This window comes from Colletotrichum abscissum, assembly GCF_030869225.1.
Source record: "Colletotrichum abscissum strain IMI 504890 chromosome Unknown Scaffold_2.1, whole genome shotgun sequence".
NCBI classification, from domain to species: domain Eukaryota; kingdom Fungi; phylum Ascomycota; class Sordariomycetes; order Glomerellales; family Glomerellaceae; genus Colletotrichum; species Colletotrichum abscissum.
The window spans coordinates 1,116,323-1,130,418 of NW_026850098.1; the positions used below are offsets into that span (position 1 = coordinate 1,116,323).

Here is a 14,096-nt window from a genome sequence, read left to right on the forward strand (position 1 = left end):
CGAGTATTGACATTCGCGTTGAACAATCTTCTGCCTTCTTTTTATATCAACACTCCTCGCCAATTATACAGCAGCGAACCACCTCTTCATGCAATCTGGTGAACCATGTAAACAAAACTCCGATTTTGGGGGGACTACCTTTTCCGAAGCCGTACAAGAAGATGGTATAACAGTGTAGAAGAAACCTCTAGCAGAAAAAAAAATGAGGAAACAAACCCCGCCGCTCCCTTTTTGAATTCCGCCAAAAAGAAAATTGACCAAAAATAGGAGAATCCTTCCTCCTCCTTCTCTCTCTCTCCTTTTTCTCGCTGCTCTCTATCCCACAGACAGAAAAAGCTCAGATCTTGCCGTCCGTGACACATCCAGAGCTAGCATCGCTCACGAGAGCAGAATACTTCTTCAGCGTACCCTTGGTATACTTGGGCGGCGGCGCCGTCCACCTGGCCCTCCGCTCCGCCATCACCTCGTCCGACACATCCGTATCAATCACCCTCTTCTCCGCGTCAATCGTGATCTCGTCCCCGTCCTGCACCAACCCGATCGGCCCGCCCTCCATCGCCTCAGGCACGATATGCCCAATCAGGAACCCGTGCGAGCCGCCAGAGAACCGTCCGTCCGTCAACAGCGCCACGTCCTTGCCCAGCCCGGCGCCCATGATGGCGGAGCTAGGCTTCAGCATCTCGGGCATGCCGGGGCCGCCCTTGGGCCCCTCGTAGCGGATGACGACGACCGTCTTCTCGCCCTGCTTGATCTCGCCGCGCTCCAGGGCGGCGATGAAGCCGTCCTCCTCGTCGAAGACGCGCGCCTTGCCCGTGAAGACGAGGCCCTCCTTGCCGGTGATCTTGCCCACGGAGCCGCCGGGCGCGAGCTGGCCGCGCAGGATCTGGATGTGGCCCGTCGGCTTGATGGGGTTGCTGAAGGGGCGGATGATGGGCTGGTCCTCGGGGAAGTCGGGCGTGCTGGCGACGTTCTCCTTCATCGTCTTGCCCGTGACGGTGATGCCGGAGCCGTCGATGAGGCCTTCCTTGAGGAGGAACTTGAGCAGGCCGGGGGTGCCGCCGATGCGGTGCATGTCGGCCATGACGTACTTTCCAGAGGGCTTCAGGTCAGCCAGGAAGGGCGTGCGGTCCGAGACGGCCTGGAAGTCGTCGACGGTGAGCTTGATGCCGACGGAGTCGGCGATGGCGAGCAGGTGGAGGACGGCGTTGGTGCTGCCTCCGAGGATGTTGACGACGACCATGGCGTTCTCAAAGGCCTGGCGGGTCATGATATCGCGCGGGCGAATGTCCTCCTTGAGGAGGTTCTTGATGGCAGAGCCAATGTTCTCGCACTCGGCCTTCTTGGCGGGATCCTCGGCGGGGCTGCTGGAGCTGTGCGGCATCGTCAGGCCGAGCGTCTCGATGGCGGTGGCCATTGTGTTGGCGGTGTACATGCCGCCGCAGGCGCCGGAGCCGGGGCAGGCGTTGCGGATGATGTCGAAGCGCTCCTCCTCCGTGATCTCGCCGGTGATGTACTGGCCGTAGGCCTGGAAAGCGGAAACGATATCAATGGACTCGCCGCTCTTGCTGCAGCCGGGCTTGATGGTGCCGCCGTAGACCATGATGCTGGGGCGGTTGACGCGGCCCATGGCGATGGCGACGCCGGGCATGTTCTTGTCGCAGCCGGGCAGGGAGATGTTTCCGTCGTACCACTGGCCGTTCATGACGGTCTCGATGGAGTCGGCGATGATCTCGCGGGACTGGAGGGAGTAGCGCATGCCCTTTGTGCCCATGGAGATGCCGTCCGAGACACCAATGGTGTTGAACTGGTAGGGGATGAGGCCGGCGTCCTTGACGGACTTGCGGACGAGGTTGGAGAGGTCGAGCAGGTGCATGTTGCAGGGGTTGCCCTCGTACCAGACGGACGAGATGCCGACCTGGGCCTTGTTCATGTCGTCCTCGGACAGGCCGGTGGCGTACAGCATGGCCTGGGAGGCGCCCTGGGATTTGGGCTGGGTGATGTTGGCCGAGACCTTGTTCAGCTTCTCGTCGGCGCGTCGGGGCGCGGTGGAGGAGAGGAGACGTCTGTAGAGATACTGACGTTAGCTATTTGCCATTGATGGTCGATTGGGGGTTTCTTACGCATGGCTGGCAAAGGCAGGACGCCTTGTCGCAGCTCTGAGAGCTTGTGACTGGCGGGCGATGGACCTGGAGAGCATTTCGTCGAGGGTATCACCGGGCAAGCCCCAGGAGACGACGCAGCGGAAGGGGGTGAAGGGAAGGGGAGGAAAAGATGAGGCGTGTGTAAGAGAGTGTTGTTCAATTGAGTTCCCAATTGATCTCCTTTTTCGAATCTGTTTCCTTGATTCTTTTCCTCTTTTATATTGATGCCAGGTGAGTCACGAAGAAAAGGAAAAAAGAGGTGCGGTGGAAGAAAGACCCGAGATCACAGGGACAGTCACAGGGACACGGCGAGCAAAGAGACGTTGATGGTTTTTTTGGAGCAGCCGCTAGCAGCCAGAGCCAGAGCCAAAACCACAGGGGGGGGGAACAATTTGGGGCGATGTCGGCTCCTAAAATTTCTGGAGCTCCCCGCCGAGTGCTCCCCGCATTGAAATACCTCGTCGCTAATTGGCCGCAGCTGTGGTTCCGACGCTCCGTTCCCCCCCAGGTTTGGTGCCATTTGGCTGCGTTCTGCTGCACAGCTCGAGGTGAGCCACCGGCGTCGGGTGCAAGGTCAGCAAGGTCAGCCACGGTGTGCGACTGTAACCACACCACCAACAGAGGTCGAATACAACACAATTTCAAGCATTTCATCGTCAATTGAACTTCCCTAGAGTCTACATTCTTTGCTAATGAAGATGTTCCGAGCTCTGAGAAGCATCAAGGTGTGATGGCATCGATCCCAGCTTTACCTCATCCGATTACCTCATGGTTATTTCCGATAAGCCCGGAATGCTTCCGGTCCCGGACGAGACCCTCTTTTCTACACCGATCCCGCCGAAAGTGGGTCGCGGCTACCCGGCAACGCGCGTGCTGCCTCCATATTCCTCTCCTACAATCGCAGCTCAGCTCCATTACACCCAGGTAGCTTCACTACGGATAGAATTGGTGTTACAAATCAGCTCTGGATATCAGTCGGCCACAATCCTTACGGACTTAGGGCTTCGTCTTGTGCTCCTCCGTCGAATCCTTCTCCTTGAGATCCTTCTCCTCCCTCCGTGTCAGAATCTCGTCAATAACACCCATGCTCTTGGCCTCCTCCGCCGACAGGTAGTTATCGCGCTCCATCAGGTCGTGAATCTCCTCCAGGCTGTACTTGTCGTGCCCAAACGACTTATTAACGTGCCGCTTCATGATCTCGTTAATCTGCTTGCGGATGCGCTGGATCTGGTTCGCGTAGATGAGAATGTCCGACGCCTGGCCCTGCGTCCCGCCCAGCGGCTGGTGGATCATGACGGAGCTGTGCGGCAGGGCGTATCTCTTGCCCGCCTCGCCTCCCGTCAGTAGCAGCGCTGCCATGGAGGAGGCCGCGCCGAGGCAGACTGTCGATACTGGTGATTTGATGTATGTCATTGTGTCGTAGATGGCCAGCCCTTTTATCTCTTCGTCAGTCCCGCATCTTCCATATTACGCTGTTTAATGGCGAATTGGGGTATCCGTCGAACCTGATGATACTGAGCCTCCTGGGGAGTTGATGTACATCGTAATCGCCTTGTCGGGGCTATCGGACTCGAGCCACAGGAGCTGTGCTACTATCGATGCGGAAACGGTATCGTCGATCGCGCCATTGAGGCAGACAATGCGTTCCTATGCATGTGTCAGCTTGATGCGCGCGACATCTCGAAGGGTCTATAGAATCGTACCTGAAGCAGCTTGGAAAAGATGTCGTCTACCTGCGTGGTCAGCGAGGGGGGGATACCCAATTACAGAAGCAGTCGCGGTGTACTAACATGTCCTCCAACCATTCGACTAATCAATTAGCTTTCGCGACCAAAGTATCTCCAAATAGCCATGGGTAGACGAACCGAAACCTCGGTGATGTAAGGCAGAGGGATGTTTCCAACAGGTGGGCTGCTGCTACCGCCTCCTGCGACGGGAGGGAAGCCCGGCAATGGGAAGTTTGAAAAGGCCCTGACGTGCTGCCGCCGCGGGACGGCCCTCAGGGCTCGGAATAATGTTCTTTGACAGTTCATGGCGGAGGGTGCGAAAGCAATGGCGCATGTGTGGTGTTGCAGTGTCAAAGAGGAACCAAGTAGAAAGTATGCGAAAAAGCGGCAATCGACGGCAGCAAGCACTGGTGGGAGAGGTGTGACGTCCGCTGGGAAAGCTGGTTGGCCCCTGTGCGCGCCCCCGAGCTCCGAGCTTCCCCCACGCGTCCCTCGTCTAAAAATTGCCCCGAGGCGCGTAAAGCTCTTTTTTTCGTCTGCGCCGTATTCCTGAGCTGGGCCGCCACTCCGGGGATCCCTTCCGAATCTTCAAGTCTCTGGGCGATTTGCCAACGTCCGATCTGTTGCGCACCCATTGCAGCCGGCAGTCCCTCTCCTATCTGGCCAAGCGTGACCAAACGACCACACCGGCGACACTTTGCAACAATCGCTCCCTCCTCCGGGGGTCTTTCCCTCGACCGCGATGAAGCCATTCCCAGGCATTCGACGAGTGCCCCGAACTTCTCACAGAAGCTATGGCACAACCCCCCCGGCCAGACCGGGGCCCGTTTTCTTGTCCAAGAAGTACATAAGAGAAAGAGAAGCCAAGGCAGCGGGTAGGGCACCGCCGATACCGCCAATATCGAAGAAAGAAGCAAAAGCACAAGCGATACGAGATGCGCCGAAGCGCAGGGCAGAGGAAAGACAGGCGCACTTCACCAAGAGAATCCAAGAGGTCCTAGGCCACGACGGAATCGCAAAAGACGTACGGATCGACAAGGAGAACAAGAAGGTCAAGACGTCCGCGGGCGACCTGCCCATCTCGCCCGTCATGGACCCCGTGTGGATGGATGTACGCACGAGGTACCGGACGCCCAAGCCCAGACCGAAATCCAAGAGCGACAAGGTCCGGGATTATTCTTTGTCTTCGTCTGGGGCGGCACCGAGGAAACACAAGTATAAGACTAGGATGGGCAAAGACAAGAAGACGCGGAGCCCAAGGCTCATTGTCATGAACAAGTTGCCCAACGGGGGCAGGTTCCGCGTCAAGTTGGAACAGAACCCGTACGGTCAGTAGCGGGAATCCCCCTCCTATTTGTATGAGGACTCCGAGGAAGCGGAATGCTGATGTGACGGACCTCTTGCAGTACATGCTCTCGCCTCGCCTGTCCGATTCTGTCCCGTCACGGGGACGTCTCTGCCGAAATACTTTCTTCAAAACTTCAAGGCTGTTACGAATCCGGACACCCAGGGGCACTGGTTTATACCAGGCGACGTTGAAGTATCGTGGACACATAAAGACGCCATGGAAGAGGAGCTTAGGAAGCTTGATGATATGGAGAATCGGTCAGAAAAGGTTGACGACGTGGAGAATGGTGCTATTAAGCAGGGGAAGGACGATTCGAAAGAGCTCAATGAAGTGAATGGCGAACCGAGGAAAGCTTGCAAAGGGGAGGGCAAATCCAAGAAGGCCGACAATGCAGAGGACGAGTCCAAAAAGTGTTCCGAAGAGACGACCGGATCCACGAAACCTGAAGAGGAGAAGGTCGAATCCAAAAAGCAAAGCAAAAAAGAGCCCCAAACCCTCGACACAGCAGGAAACGACTTTGAGCAGCATTTCACAAACGTAATCGGATCCGAGAAGAACGCCAAAAAGGAAAAGAGCCGCTCTGGAGCCGTATCTCTTCCTCCCACCCCCCAGAAACAACTCCCCGAGGACCCCCTCGTAAAACAAAAAGAAACAGACCAGCTCCTTCTCAAATCCCCCTCCGCCTACGTCGTCTCCCGCAAACCCGTCATCGACTCCATGGCAGGCAAACGCGGCAAAACTCCCTTCGGCGACGGCTGGCGCACCCTCCTCGGCAGGAACCCAAAGGTCATGAACTCGGATATCCCCAAACGCCTCGTCTGGCGCCAGGACATGGGCGATTTTGTTCTAGAGAACCTGCGCAAGAATATCATGAAGTACGTCACTTGGCACGTCGAGGCGGGCGAAGGGCGTAGCTCGTGCATCCAGCCCCTCGAGACGTGGGAAGATGTCCACGACGCCCAGAAGCGGAGCTGTTTGCTGTGGTATGATGCGGCGAATATCACCGCGGGGGAGAGTCGGTGGGACGAGTGGATGAAGAAGGGGAAGGTAAAGCCGTTTGCGACCTACGACGTCCCGGACGCAAAGTACGAAAAGAGCCTGCCCATTTACGACATCGGGCGGCTCATGGGGCCAAAGTACCTCGCGAAGCTGCGGGAGATACCCGTGTTCCGCGAGCGCTCGCTCTTCGTCGTCAAGAAGAAGCGGTCGATTCCGCTGCAGCTGTACCTATGGAAGCTGCAGGCGTACATGGCCGAGTATCCATCCGCGGAAAAGGTCGCCGAGGTATCTGCGGAGAAGAGGAGGCTCGATAGAAAGAGGAGGGAGGAGGAGCGCCAGGAGGAGCTTGTACAGGAGCAATTCAGGCTGGAGGAGGAGGCGAGGGAGGGGTATATACGGGCCAAGGCTGAGCGGGCGAGAATAATTCAGGAGAGAATCCAGCGGGAGATGCAAGGCTTCGATGAACCCAGGGATAAGACGGCAGAGGTCGGGGCAGAACGCGGAGTCGGGTTTGGGAGCAGCAGTACAACCATGCCAAGGCCTATAGCGGCGGCCACGAGCTCGGCCGACTTCACTGCTCAGCTCACGGCGATACCACGAGCCGTGTCCTCACCCAGTGCTTGGAACAGCGCCGCCATCAAGCCCATACCTGCGATCAAGGTCGACAGGAAGGCTGAAGTCCCTAAACGGCCTCCGACCAAAGCCAAAGCGGCAGCCACACCTAGGCGCTCAACCAAAGATGTAGCCACGCCAATGACTGCAGCCGACTTCACTGCCCAGCTCATGGCGACACCCAAGGTCGGTTCTGGATCTGGCTCTCGGGGCAACTCTGCCGTCAAGTCGGTAGCCCCCGCCAAGGTCGTCAACGAGGCCGGTTTGACTTCACCTTTGGCCGAAGTTGAAGGCGGATCTAAGCCTCAGCGTGTCGCTACGACAGCCGAGACTACACCCAAGGCCGATGTCAAAGGGACATCGGAACCCAAAGCAGAGGTCAAGAAGCCAAAGGTGAGAACAGTCAAGCCACGCTGGTAGACTTGCACGGAGCAATTCTCTTTCCCGTCCGGGCAGTCAGGAACCTTGGGTAAGACGGAAGGAGCGGATAGCCATATCAGGATTTATGTACACTGCAGGAACGAAGGGAAGGGATACATCCTTCCTATGTTAGAAGGCGTGATGAGAGTTAAGGACCTGAAGATGGAGCCACATACCCAACAAGAACAAGGGAGACGCTTTGGTAACGTCTCGAAGGATAGGAAATACCCCAATCAGCATTATAATTAAATAATTTCATTAGTCAGGTGTTAACTGAACGGTCTCGAGAGTCCTCTAAGTGGGTTTCTCGGAACCAGTGACCTTGAGGCTAGTCTGAGGTCAAATCAACCTGGCATAGAAGCAATCCTAGCAGCTGCTAGATTCGAATACTAACAGATCTGGACTCTTTTCCACTAATGCTCATGCCTCGGGCGAAAGCTTACGATTGATCACCAAATATTTCCCACTGCCATCAAGAAATTCGAAAGCAAGAGGGAGCTGCCTCTTGGTCCTCCTGCCTCAATCTTGATTCATTTGATCTTGCCTTCCCTGTTTATCCTGCGTTAGACTCTCACGAATGCCTCCTTCCTCTCCTTCTCCTTCTCACTGATGCCACCCTCATTTCGGCTCTATAAAAACCTCTCTTCTTCCTCCAACGACTTCAACCTTACAACTCCAACCTTCCCTCTTCCACGACTTCAACACTTCCGGACGTCAATACATTGCATTCCTTCCAAGCTTCATTGCTTCCGATGTTCCTTGCTTCTAGCTTTCATTGCTTCTAGCTTTCATTGCTTCTAGCCTTCATTGCTTCTGGCCTTCATTGCTTCTGGCCTCCTTCCCTTCTGGTCTTCACCAGTTCCTACCTTCCGGCCTTTACCTCTTGCCCTCGTTGCCTTCAACCCTCTCTTTTTCAAACTTTGATGACAATCTGCTTCTCATCCGCGATCAACATCAAACGTTTTTCCCAAATTTATTGTCTGCTTTCTCTTGCCCTGAAGCTTTCTAGCCTCTCTTCAGACCAGCATCTTACCTAGAGTATTTCACTGCGAGGTCAACAGGCATCTTGCTTCAGAAGCCAGAATGGCTGATGCGTCAATTCTCACCAACATTGGGGACCGAGTTAGGGTGAAGGAGAAGGCGCGTGAGTTCGGCCTTGGTATATTGCAGGAAATACCAAAGATTCTCCAACACATCTCCAACAGCAGTCACAAGCAAGATGTGAGAGACTGGGAGAGTAACCTTCGTAAGTCTGGATTCCATCATCTTTTGGGCTTTGCTAACTTTCGCCTCAGTCAATTTGAAGCGCACATCTCTGTCTCGGGAAATTCTCGTCGGCGTCCAAGGCGAAACAGGTCTGGGGAAAAGCTCCCTGCTCAACGAGCTTCTCCGAAGCGAAATTGTTCCAACGTCACAGGTGGAAGCGTGTACAGCCGCGGTCTGCATTTACGGCTACAATCATGAGTCTGGAGAGAACAAGCGCTACAGCGCCAAAATCACGTCCAAGAGCTGGGCGACGGTCGAAGCTGAGCTGACTGGCCTCAAGGAAGAGCTCGCCGAATCAGACAATCAACGTGAAGCTCACGATGACGACGATGCGGATCAGAGCGAAAGTTGCAGCTACTACAGTAAACGGAACATCGACATGGTTTGCGCTTGGTCTGGTCTGGAGGAGGAAGACATACGAAGTCTATCGCCGATTGAGATCATGCAAAAGGGCAATTTCAATAAGATTCGCAACAGAGGACTCCGGCTACTTACCAACGATAAAACGTGCAGCAGAACCATTTCAGCCCCCAATGCGAACAAGTTCAAGAAGATGCTCAGGCCTTATGCGGAGAGCATGGACCTGAACTCACACCGAACTCAGTACTGGCCGTTGGTGGAACAGGTTGAAATATACCTGAAGGCGCCTATTCTCCGGCATGGGCTTAAACTTGTTGATCTACCCGGAACCCAGGATGCTCTGTCATTCAGGGCTGAGATTGCTGAGACGTTCCAGGACAGACTGGCGAAGCAGATCGTCGTTTCTCCGGCATCCAGAGCAGGAGACAACAAGGCAGCCGCAGACCTCATCTTTACGGAGAACGACTTGATGAAGTTTCACCTGGACAACAAGTTCAAAGCCGATACCCTCTGTGTCGCGATCACAAAGATCGACGACATCCAGACTGCAAATGCGGCGGAGGAATTCCCAACCATAGAGATCATAGAGCTGCAGCGTCGTCTGAGAGGTGCCCCGCCAGAAGAGTCTGAAGATGACGAGTTCAACTCTGAAGCTGAGGACTACACTCGTGTGTCTTTGAAGAAGAAAGGCGGCACCAACAAACGCAGACACGCCTCTGATGTTTCAGGAGATAACAAGAGACAGAGAGTTGACTCCTATGAAGACGACGAGTCCATGACAACACGGCTAGTTGAGGCGCAATTGGAAGAGGAACAGGCGATTGAAGAGGGCGAGTCTCGATTGAAGTATCTCTGCATTCAGGAACGGAACTGCAAAATGGTACAGAACGTCGTCGAAAGTCTGCTAAAGGCCGCAAAAAGCCATGCATCATCGCAAGCAATTGCATCATCCTTACCCGCGGTCATTCCTCTAAGCAGTCATGCTTACAACAAGATGAAGTTTGGCAAGGATGCGACAGGTTTCCCGACCCTCGAGTCGACTGGCATCCCGGCTTTGGGCAAATGGCTTACCGATACGTCGCTTCCCATCAGGGAAGCATGGGTTGACAGCGACCTACATCATATCCAGGTGCTCTTCGACGCAGTTCATGGATGGACCAAAGATGAGTTCGACACCTTGCCCGTTCTCACAACAGATGAGAAGAAGAAAATTCGACAAGCAGTCCGCGAGGTTGGTGATGATTTGAAGGTATGTTGACCAATGACATTTGTCCCAAGAAGGGAATGGCCATATTGATCCGTCATAGGAAATCATAAAGAAGGTGAGGATCAAAATCCAGCGCCAGTTAATCACCATGAAACCGTTGCGAAGGAAGAATTTGGTGAAAACCTACGTTAAAATCCACGAGAACGGGGAAAACCAATTGGAACGATGTTTCGACAATCTCAAGCATGCCATCAAGGCGTGGGAAAGTAAAAACCCAAAAGGTCATGCGTCTTCTGCAGGTAAACACGAGAAGGTGCATTGGGGTACCTATAAGGCTTCTATCAGGAGACACGGCGGTCTTTACAGAACTGTTCCCAAAAAGGGTGCAGTCCGACGCACTTTCAACTGGATGGCTGACGTGTAAGTACCACACGGAGATTCCCACTGGTGTTCTCAACTTCGAGAGCTCAATTGACTAGGAAACAGGCACACATCATTCTGGCGAGGCCACCACGAGAAGTGGCAGACTGCATTCTCGCGGAACTTCCCCACACTCAAAGACAAGGTTAGGGGAACTATACACCTCGCGTTCGATCAATGGATCACAGTTCTTCTAGACAATGAGGACCTTCCGGTGTCATTCCGGGACATGGTGAAGAAGAACTCTTACAAAATGGAGAATGTCTTCCTGCTCTTCACAGACAAGATTGTGGCTAGCATGGACAAACTTCGCGGGAAGGCTTTGAGGATGTCAAAGGTTGACGTTCTCAGTACTCTGACCAAGCAGATGAAGCCGGGTTTCGAAGCCGCGCTCAGCAAGAGGGGTATGTTGTATTGTCTACTGAACCTCGCAGGGAAATACAATGGCTGACATTCAAGCAGGCCCAGGTATCATGAAGAAGCAGTCAGCAGAGATATCTGAGCACGTGGAGACTATTGGTTTCGGCATGTTCGAAATGGTCCGCGATGACCTTGAGGTGAAGCTCCGAGCAGAGGTCCATCAGGTGATGCTCGCTACCAAGAGTTACTGGCAAGATCCTAAAGAAGGCTGTGGAGTGGTAATACAGAAGGAGTTGAAGCGCATTTCGACTCGCCTTGGCGTCAATGGAGCCAAGAAGAATGATTATGAAGGGACAGGCATCGATGAAGCGACGGAGAGGAAGCTCATCGAGCTCATTGGCGTGTGGCAAAAGGAGTGACAGCGAGTTGAGGCGCGACTTCCTCAGGCCGCGCCCTTGATTGCCTTCGACGAAAACGATGATAACGATGACGCGGGCAATGAGTTTGCCAAGGAGGATGAGATTGCTCTCAAGACGGAGCCTGGTGAGACCGAGGAGTAATTTGCGATGGAGAAGAGGGCATTTGGAGGGGATGCTTTCATGGCAGACATGGCTTGCTTTCGTTTTCGTTTTCTTCATCTTGGGCTGATTTTCTTTGCTTCATTTTGACATTATCGAGATGGTAGGGGCAAGTCGAAGGGAGAGGCCGGCCGATTTCTTATCCAGAGGCCAAAGCCGCTCATCAGTTTCTTGCCCCGCCTCTCCAGCGGCATGATTTTCCTTTGCGCTAGGCTTTAGATAGGCACAGATTTTCGAGGTAGCATTGCAATTCACATAATACAGCCGAGTTTCAGCTCATAGCCCTCCGTGAGCTACTAAGTATATGAGTCTGATATGCCTGCTGATACGAGGCCAGGACTACTTGGGCCACCTACATCCGACCCTCTCTAGACAATACAGCTAGTTTTACACGACAGCCTTTATGTGCAGGAGACTCGAACATCTCAAAGACATCGTATTTATACAAGGAGCCCCCGGGAAATTGACAACCTCTCAAAGCCAGCACCAAACTACCACAAGAACTTCCCATAGCAAATTCCGAAAGACATTTTCAAGACGTGAAGGCTGACAATCACAATACCGCAACCTTTTAACCCTCATCAGTCCCAATTCTCAGCCCCACCATCGACCCCATCTCTGCCCCTCCATGCATCTCACCCTGCCCCGCGCCCCGCACCTCAAAAATCCTCACGAAAACCCTCATCCTCCACAACAATCAAACAAGAGTCCTCTCCCTCGCCCTCGTCCCCAACCAGAGTCGCTTCAAGCAGTTCTCAATCATCCAGCGTCGATGGTTTAGTGGTAAAATTCTCCGTTGCCATCAAGCAGCGTCGGGGAGCCGGGGGTTCGATTCCCCCTCGACGCAATCTTTTGTTTTTGGGGGGTTGTGAGTGCTATTACATGTTGGATGAGTCGTTTTTTATGAATTCGATAGGTATTCAAGTACTAGAACGTTGGTTTGGTCCAATTGGGGTCTTCCAGACGCGGTGATGGGATCGTAGTTCACGTCTTGAGAGATTTATTGCGTGATGATCCATAGGAGCAAGGGGATTGGCTTGCTGAGGGGTTGCTGGTCCCGTCCTCAGGGCTTGACAGCATCGGTTAGTGATTACTTGAGAATTAGATATTTGAGAATTTCGGTACGCATGTTGAGGGACTGTATCGGTATATCTAAAGGACGGACAAAGGTAGCCTTGATTGTGCGTTTAGGTGTAAGACGCCACGGTGGTCAGCACGCGCAACCTCTACAAAAGGCGTGAGATGCAATCAGCAGAGACTACATGTACACATCATTTAGTCCTCTTTTCTCGGATCGAATAACGTATCAAGGCCATTTTACCACGCGCTTCAAACGATACCGTATGTGTTTGCTTGCCCTTTCTCCTTTGCTGAAACTGCCGTAACCTGAGGGCCGAGGAGGCACATTGACGATAGTAAGACCCCAGGATGCTAGGAACGGCGAATAGAATATACGTAAGAAGACAATACTTGCTCTCTGAGTGAGATGTATAGTAGAATAGAGTAGAGTCGGCTCAAAATAGAGTCGCCTAAGAAGCCATCAAGCGCGGCGAACATCACATTTTTGGTACAACGACATGTCATCAATGCAAGTAGCCGGCAAGTCAGATAACAAACTAACAACCCAACAACATCCCCCGCACGCAAATTCTCCTCTGGACGGTTTCACATCTGCAATGTTACTCGAAGAAATTGAGTCTAAAACTTCTTGTTAACATCGGACAAGTATCAAGAACTCTATGCCCAGCACTTTCCCGAGCCAGGTCGTAAATTGAAGACATCCAAAAGAGCCCCCGCGCGTCGCGCGCAACCCGTCTCAAACCCACAGACGTGATCAACAATGTAGATCACCAAACCCAAACCACACCCACGGGTCCCTTCTCACGCGAGGATGTATCTCAAGCCCTTCCCGCCGATCTCACAACCCAAAGATGATCAACTTCAGCCCAACTTAAAATCAAGCCCGACCCTACCGGTAATCCTCTCAGCCCTAGCAGACGCCAAGCTCACCACAAGCTTCAGCCTCAAGTTCTCCTCCCCCAGAGATCTCCCCCTCCCATCCCATCTTCATCCTCTCTGCACCAATGATAGCTACATGAATGACATGACACCAACACCGACCTACAAGCCACGTCCACTAACGACGGAAAGATCCGAGAGGGACAGGCCGGATCACCAACCCAAGGGATCTCGCGCGACCAGACACTTGACAGAGGTGGGGAGGACGAGCGGGTGCTAATTGCTGACGTAGTGACCCAGGAATTAGATACCATTAGTCTGCTCTGCCTACTCTACCCCCAACGCCGTCATCACGGCGACGTAAAATCAGCAAGACAACATCACATGGATGCCACACGGCGACAGAAGACGTGCGGCTCCGCAGCCATCCCCGACAATCTCGATCACTCGGGAGCCTTATCCGGGAAACTCGACTAGCCCGCCGGACCGAAACGACAAAACCATCCCAAAAGTACGGATACTTTAAATAACCCACCGTTCATACTTTTCCCGGCAATCCCCAAAAGATAAGCACGGCGATGTAAAGCTTCATCATCTCACTTTACACAACATCGCGCAACAAGGTAGAAAAAAAGCATGGCCGATACAATAATCAAAGAAACTTCATAAACTCCACGGTTAATGAAGACGAAAAAGCTT

At 53.5% G+C, this 14,096-nt stretch overlaps 4 protein-coding genes across 4 annotated transcripts; 2 read left to right on the forward strand and 2 right to left on the reverse strand.

The window, feature by feature from the left end:
- Positions 1-337: 337 nt before the first annotated feature.
- Positions 338-2,197, reverse strand: CABS01_01065 (dihydroxy-acid dehydratase; the record flags this gene model as incomplete). Its single annotated transcript, XM_060534445.1, has 2 exons — positions 338-2,063; positions 2,121-2,197. The coding sequence occupies 2 exons, from the start codon at positions 2,195-2,197 to the stop codon at positions 338-340; spliced, it is 1,803 nt and encodes a 600-aa protein (XP_060401523.1).
- Positions 2,198-3,137: 940 nt separating this feature from the next.
- CABS01_01066 (ATP-dependent Clp protease proteolytic subunit) lies at positions 3,138-4,174 on the reverse strand (the record flags this gene model as incomplete). Its single annotated transcript, XM_060534446.1, has 5 exons — positions 3,138-3,574; positions 3,647-3,788; positions 3,845-3,870; positions 3,932-3,950; positions 4,007-4,174. The coding sequence occupies 5 exons, from the start codon at positions 4,172-4,174 to the stop codon at positions 3,138-3,140; spliced, it is 792 nt and encodes a 263-aa protein (XP_060401524.1).
- A 436-nt stretch (positions 4,175-4,610) lies between these two features.
- On the forward strand, positions 4,611-7,247 carry CABS01_01067 (uncharacterized protein; the record flags this gene model as incomplete). Its single annotated transcript, XM_060534447.1, has 2 exons — positions 4,611-5,196; positions 5,275-7,247. 2 exons carry the CDS (start codon positions 4,611-4,613, stop codon positions 7,245-7,247), a joined length of 2,559 nt encoding a protein of 852 aa, XP_060401525.1.
- Positions 7,248-8,330: 1,083 nt separating this feature from the next.
- On the forward strand, positions 8,331-11,420 carry CABS01_01068 (uncharacterized protein; the record flags this gene model as incomplete). Its single annotated transcript, XM_060534448.1, has 6 exons — positions 8,331-8,493; positions 8,543-10,122; positions 10,181-10,500; positions 10,567-10,904; positions 10,963-11,261; positions 11,307-11,420. The coding sequence occupies 6 exons, from the start codon at positions 8,331-8,333 to the stop codon at positions 11,418-11,420; spliced, it is 2,814 nt and encodes a 937-aa protein (XP_060401526.1).
- Positions 11,421-14,096: the final 2,676 nt, after the last annotated feature.